Genomic DNA, 6,915 nt, shown 5'->3' on the forward strand with positions numbered 1-6,915 from the left:
ATTTCAAATCATCATCATCCTATTCTATCTGTTGGAGCACACATGTACCACACACACACACACACACACACACACACACACACACACACACACACACACACACACAAAAAGAAAAAAATTGATGCACCAAGTTTAAAGTGGCTTTGTTAAATTTAATCCAACATGCACATCAAAATGAACATTTTGACGTGACTCTGTTGTCCTCCCTATCTGAGTAAATTGCAGAACATCCACAGAGCCGCGGGGCAAAAGCTTGGTATGCTGGTTCTTTTGTTGGTGAGAGGTTTTTGCTGAATGCCAGGCAGAGCAATCCAGCCAGCCCACAGGGGTCATCAGAGGAGGGAGGAGTTTTGATTATGATCATTATTTGGTAAATAAGATGTCAACAAGGTGTTTCCTTGACACTTTATTGAGAAAAAGGAGGAAGGTGCAGAAATGAACGCCCCCTTCTCAATGGGACCTCTAATCTTCTCTTTCATGACCCATCTCGTCTAAAGGGTTTCGGTGTTGGCTGCCATGTGCTAGTCTGCCTGGGCCTGGCACTTCTTACTTGCAGGTGGGGTGAGTATCCTGGCAAGCATGTGTTTATAAAACCCACTTGTTTGGGCACAATACTTGAACTAACTTCTTTTGAGAGAACAGTGTGAATCTGTGCAAAGCCTTTTCCCAAAGTCCTTTAGAAGGCGACAGCCCATTGAGAGTAGAGAAGAAGGGATTACCTTCCTCGACAGTGGTGCATTTCCGAGAGAGCTGATTAGCTCTGCATTCATTGTTAAATCGAGCAAAGGAAGGCCCTAGAGGAGTGAAAGGATCCAAATAGGTGGGCCCAGAAATAAAACAGCCACAGGAAGCCCAGCACAGGCAACCCAAAGTTTTCCCAACATTTCTTTCCCCCACTCCTAAGGAGGTGCGGCGTGAAAAAGGAGATTAGCATACAAAATTAGAGGCGGGATGATTTTTAAGGGCAACTTGCCTCATGCCCTCCACCCCCATGGCCCTACTCTGTCTGGACAAAGTTAATTAAACTAGTATTAAACAGTAAAGAAACTTCCAAGCGCTTGGGAGTTAGGGGGCTCTTTGAGGATTACCATGATGAGGGAGAGAACGGGAGGTATTTGTTAAGGCGAAATTGAGAAAGGCGTGATGGCGCGAGGAAAGATTTTTATTCTTGTTTGTTTGCCCCAATATCCTAACCCCAATGTGAACAATGTGAAGAGTAAGGTTGTGTTTACTGCAAACCATCATGTATTACTGTCTCAAGGGGTATGTTAAAGAAGGATGAACACTTTCTTCAGGTCCAATGATCTATGATTGACGGATTTATTATTATTTCATTACATTTTATTAGAAAACAAACCACAAAGGCAACTAACAATAAAGCAAAACTAGGAGATGCTGTGCAATAAATTAACAATGTACAGTACAAAGTGCTTGATTTTATATACAATTAAATACATCAAGAGGGCAGGAAAGGTCAGGGCAAGCCAGATGACGGGAGACCAGAGGTTCCCCAAAAAATGTCTAAATGTTCGGCAGTGATAGTTGGAATAGACGAAGATTACTGCTATGCTGACAGTCTTAGGCAGTCGTGGGAATACAACCTGATGGGTTATTGAAAATTATTATTTTAAAAATTAATTATGCCATTGTTCCAGTAGTCCGAATATCTATCGCTCAAAAACTAACTAAAAAAATAAATAAATCTTGTTGGAGAATGTGTAAGTCAGAGAAAATACTATTCAAATGCCCAGTGACTTTTCAAAATGTTGTAAAAAGTATAAAAATATATCTTAAATACATTTATACCAAAAAAATCTACAAAGTTGTAAGCCCCCCCCATGTTCTCTTTCTTGTGGCTTTGTGCACATCACACAATTAACTTCCTAATACAAAATTGACAATGAAAACGCTGAAGTTGCATTTTTGCTAAGTTTCTGTCTATTTGAAAAAGCACAGAGAGTCTGAGTGCTGACCGGAGCTGCAGCGGTACAGATATGATGACAACAGGGGAGAAGTGATGAAGATACTCAGTGCTTCTTCCTCAGTCTGAGGTTCTTCCGGCGACTACTGGCACTTTCGTTCCTTCCCCTCTGGCCTCCTCTCTTTACACAAAAGTACTTGGTCACTGTCTTCCTGCACTGCTCACACTTGACCGCGCAGCACCAGTGGAATTTACAATTACAGCTCGACACCATCTCAGCTTTGCGCTCCTCCACAGCCAGCCCGCACTCCCCGCAAAGCCTCTTGCAGCTCCGCTTCTCCCATTTGGTCAAGTTCTTGCCCTTCTTAAGGCACTCGCGGCCCTCTGTGCCCGGCAAGCCCAGCGTGCGGTTTTCCAGGCAGTAATCGGGGGAGTCTTCGAGGTGTACCAGCTCCTTGCGAGAGATGGAGCTAAAGGTCTCGGCGATGGCCCCCCTGCTGGCAGCGCTGTTCCCGGCTCCTCGGAGGAGATCCACCTTCAGAGCCCTGTGGTACTTCTCCTTCAAATAGTTCCCCACCTCCCTGAAATCTGGCAGCTGCAGCCAGCAGGTCTGAGTGGTGCAGCTTCCTGATACCCCGTGGCACTTACATGTTTTCTGCATGGTCCCCTTCACAGCCTGGAGACACAGGAGGGAGGTAAAGACGGAAAGGTTCATTTTATTAAAATGTATTTGTAGTTCACTGTATAGAAGAATATTGGTGTCATGTAAAAGACAGTGTCAGTTTCCAAACATGCGTACATGTGTGTCTATCTAGTATATATGTGTAAAAGACAGGATGTCCATTGTCTCTTGATTGATGTGTTGTCAAATTAACTGATTGTATTCTCAAAGTTTTGAAGTTAAGTTTAAGAAAAGGTATGAATACACTGAAAGGAAGAAATGATAGCTTCAAGGCCCGTTGCTGAGTTTCTTTGTCGTCCGCAGTGTTTCCTGACTTTACCCGAAACAAAGCAGCTGTCGGTTGAAAAGGGACATTTCTTTTCGCGAGGAGGGGATGAACTTTCTGCTGAGGTTAGGCTGAATCAAAGTTTCACATTGAGTCCTATTGTCCCCCCAGAAGAAATAGGAGTATTTATTTAGCATGTTCATTATCAACATGTTTTCTAGTGTGAGAAGACCCAATGGAGAGTCCCATTGAGTGAAGAAATGAAAAAGGAGTTTTTCTCTCTTTCTATCCTCATTTTTTTCTGTTACAATGATGCTCCAGGTGCCATGGGGATCCTAGGGCCCAACAGGGGGGAGCAAAGGCACCGTAAACAAAGACCACTTCAGCTGCACGCCTGTGGTCCCCTCAGACTCCCTTGGGGCCAAACAAAGACCAACATAAATGTGGGATCCTTATTGCAAGAATAAAACTAAACACTTATTTTAAAAAGCAGCATAATACAGAATGCTGTGCAATGTCTGGCTCCCCAGGATCTCTAATTAAGCCTGCACCAGCAATCCTGAGATTCTTGAGTTGAGGTATTGTCATAAGGGGCATTCAGCACTAGTAAATAGGCCCTTCTGGTACACCGAACACACTGTTATTATTGGGGACGAGTGGCACCTCACTTATAGCGACGTGAAAAGGATGCTTGGGTGGCACACTCAGTGTAATTCTGAGAAGGGAAAAATTATTCAAAAGATGCTTTACACTGTGCAATCAGTTGGAGGGCCCACAGAGATTCCCAAAATTTAAACCAGGCTGCCACCCAGTTTAAATACTGTATGGTTCAAAGTCGAGACCTTATACTTAAGGCTCATCTCTCATTGCCAAATGGATGGCATGACTTAAGAGCACAGACTGTACCTTGCGTCCAGCCTCGTTATTATGGAGATTCATAGCCGCCCGTGCATCCTGCCCAGTCTCCAAGGCATCCACAAACTGTTTGGAGATGGCCTCGCCAAAGCCAACATTGTCACTGCAGCCGCCCCAGAGCCAGCCGTGACCACCTAGGAGAATAAAAAAAATAATTAAGTAAAAATCCACCTGTGTGTCAGCCTCTGCTGCTGTGGGTATTCATGTACAGATTTGTCTATTTTTCTGACCCCGCTGTCCATTCCTGCTGTCATCACAGCCGCAGTTGTCAAAGTCTCCAAGACTGCAGTTCCTGGTTAAAGTGTACATGACTCCAGCGGAGCTGATGGCATGGACGAATGCTGTCTCCCGATTTGCTGTCAGCAGAGAAACTCTTTAACCATCTTGTCTCATCACACAGATCACTCATTGTATGTTAGGAATATATTTTAATACCTTTCTCTCAGTACCTGCAAAAAAAACTTTAATTATCATATTTATTATTTAGTTGTACTTTTAACTGAAAAAAAACCCTTAATTACCTATATTCTGTTCTGACCATGAAACCAGCGTCATTGGTGTGCCTACATGTTCACTTTGTATTGCCAAACATATTGATTCTTTCATAAGCTGCAAATACAGGCAATGATTATGGTGGTGGGGGGGGGGGGGGGGGGGGGGGGGATTATTGTGTTTGTTATGCTTCTAGTGCCCGTGCCAACTGTAACAAACCCAAGGGGTGGTGAATGTTTTGACTAAGCAAACATCCCTATTTCACAAAGGGTAAAAACAGCCCCCTCTGACACAGAAACTTGCAACAAACAGGAGCAGACAGTTACAAAACACTTAAAACATCTTTAAAATTCCATTAGGCAATTCCCATTAGTTTCCCATTTAGAAGTGCAACGTCTGTCGAGATGTCTGAGCTGGTGTTAAGGCCAGCTGGTCTCTGGGGACTCTAGACTTACCGCTGCGGAGGCTGCTGTGCGTGGACAGCTGCAGAGCTCGCTCAGGGCAGTTCCAGCGGTCCCATGCAAACTGGTATTTGCACTCCTCAATACCACTCTGTGCTCCTGCTGCCACACTGCTGGAGTAGATCAGGTATGCCTGCAGCAGCAAAGACAGGGATAATATTAAACTCATAAGATAATGCACAGGTACCCCACGTCTTGCAACAAAGACAACACGATTTAAGATGTTGAGGTGGTTGCTGGCATGATTTGATACTCAGTTTATCCACCTTAGATTGTTAATTAAAATTAGATTAAAATGTGAGCATTTGCACCCTAATAAACCCAACCCAATCAATCTAATATAAGTGTGACATTTTAAATAAATGACACAAGCCTGAGCCCAGATCACAAACAGATGTCACTTTAAGAGAGTCATTTGTCACAGCTTCACTTCTGGTGCTTCTGAACAGACTCAGGGTTCACCAAATCAAAAGTTATATGTGAAAGAAAAGTAGGAATGGTGATGGGAACCAGTCTCAGGCTCTTTTACATTTATACCTTCCTACTGGTGAGAAATGCTTTACTCTCAAGTCTTTCACGTACTTTTCTTGACCAGGACATAAAGCCCAGACTGAAACACTATTACTACACTAGGAAGTTTTAAAATGTGTCTTGGCACTTGCCTTCTCAAGAATTTCAAAGTGGGTAATATATCAATAAGTACTTAATGTTCTGGAGACTGACATTTTTTTCATGACAAAAACAATGTGAAATGCATTCGAACATTGTACTTTTTAAACGATGTTTCGTTGAGTTGTCTTTAACCAGTACTCTCTGTCCTTGCCTTTCGCCCGCCTCTCCGCTGCCTGTTCAAACTGTGTGAACGATAATATAACTAATATGTCTCAAGTGGCCTTTGGTGAGATGGAGTACCACCTCTTTCACAGGGGTCTGGCTCACTAATGATGACCACCCACTACAGCAATGCCAGCCCTCGCCTCTTAAAACATTCAGCCTGCTGATACACAGAGCCTCTGAATAAGGTCAAGTGTACAGGGGGGGGGGGGTTGCTCTTGGGGATATATCACTGATATATCATTAGTGCCATTGTTGCATACAGACAGGTACCAGAGCTTGTCCATACACTTGAGTTAAGATATCACAAGGACAACAGGCCTTAAAAAACACAGAGACCATGTTTTCACTACCTCTCTCTTTTGGGCAAAGGACAGGGAGAAAAGATCAAAAGAAAGTTGGCTTACCTTGGGTCCAGTCATCAAGAAATTATTCACTGACCTGGAAAAGAAGACAGCTTATTCACTCGGGGAAGCTCAGTGTCCTTCACAAATTCCTCTGCTAACATCTCTCATTAGTGCGCTTTGTAACATGTTAAACTGTGACAGCAGTAGGAATCCAAACCTCAGCAACACGGCTGAATTTGTTAAAGCGCTTCTAGAAATGTAAGAACTAAGGGTAACACTAATGTTATTAACACTTGATTACTTACATGTTGGGTTGCCAGGATTGGAAAAATCCCATTGGCTGGTGTTTATCCTTTCTACTTGGAAATAATGCAGCTCTATTATATAGCCTATAGAGGGTAATCTATTTATAAAGGCTTATAGGTTTCTCACCTTCTAATAAACCATCAAGGCTGCCATTATAAATGTTAATAAATCATTAATAAATGGTTTTAACCCATCATGTCTGCAGTTTTAAGTGTTGGTAGGTTGTTAAGAAATGGATTTTGTACCAGATTGTCTGCAGCCCTTTTCCAGAAATAAGGAGTCAGACCAGTCAAAAGGAGTTTTTTACAACCTGGCAAACCCAAGTTATTTTTTTCAAACTGCTTACAACTGATTTATAAAGCATTAATAAATTATGTATTCACCATTACTAAATAAATAATAATTAGTTACAACCTATAAACCCTTTATAACAGGTGCCTTATTGGAAGCTATAGGCTACTGGTGAAATTAATAAAATATATTCTTTTACAATTTCTGTGAAAAAGTATTCCTTTTGAATAATAAGTCCTACTACTGATGAGAGAGATATATAAATAAGGGTTTACAAACAATTTTATAAATGCTTGTGTTGCATATATTGCCACCACCATGAAATAAAATGTTTGGAGATGAACATCATCAGGACAACAAAATAATAATTCATAATAAAAACGGGGGGGGGGGGGGGGGGG

General features: G+C 42.3%; 1 protein-coding gene and 1 long non-coding RNA gene across 5 annotated transcripts in view; one reads left to right on the plus strand and one right to left on the minus strand.

The window, feature by feature from the left end:
- Positions 1 to 3,953, plus strand: part of LOC123983855 — a 13,345-nt gene extending 9,392 nt beyond the window's left edge. For 3 of the 4 annotated variants that reach the window (XR_006828312.1, XR_006828311.1, XR_006828309.1), the window contains exons 3-6: positions 498 to 561; positions 1,952 to 2,616; positions 2,907 to 2,993; positions 3,190 to 3,953. This is a non-coding gene — a long non-coding RNA (uncharacterized LOC123983855). The remainder of the gene's footprint in view (positions 1 to 497; positions 562 to 1,951; positions 2,617 to 2,906; positions 2,994 to 3,189) is intronic. The other variant, XR_006828310.1, reaches the window with a different exon arrangement.
- Positions 1,667 to 6,915, minus strand: part of wnt8b (wingless-type MMTV integration site family, member 8b) — a 5,403-nt gene continuing 154 nt past the window's right edge. The window contains exons 2-6 of the mRNA XM_046070267.1: positions 5,978 to 6,011; positions 4,731 to 4,869; positions 4,014 to 4,139; positions 3,775 to 3,917; positions 1,667 to 2,597 (exon numbers count right to left, since the gene is read on the minus strand). Of these exons, the coding sequence (XP_045926223.1) occupies positions 2,028 to 2,597; positions 3,775 to 3,917; positions 4,014 to 4,139; positions 4,731 to 4,869; positions 5,978 to 6,011 (1,012 nt within the window). The 3' untranslated portion in view covers positions 1,667 to 2,027. The remainder of the gene's footprint in view (positions 2,598 to 3,774; positions 3,918 to 4,013; positions 4,140 to 4,730; positions 4,870 to 5,977; positions 6,012 to 6,915) is intronic.

The sequence above is a fragment of the Micropterus dolomieu genome, linkage group LG15, assembly GCF_021292245.1.
Source record: "Micropterus dolomieu isolate WLL.071019.BEF.003 ecotype Adirondacks linkage group LG15, ASM2129224v1, whole genome shotgun sequence".
Lineage (NCBI taxonomy): Eukaryota > Metazoa > Chordata > Actinopteri > Centrarchiformes > Centrarchidae > Micropterus > Micropterus dolomieu.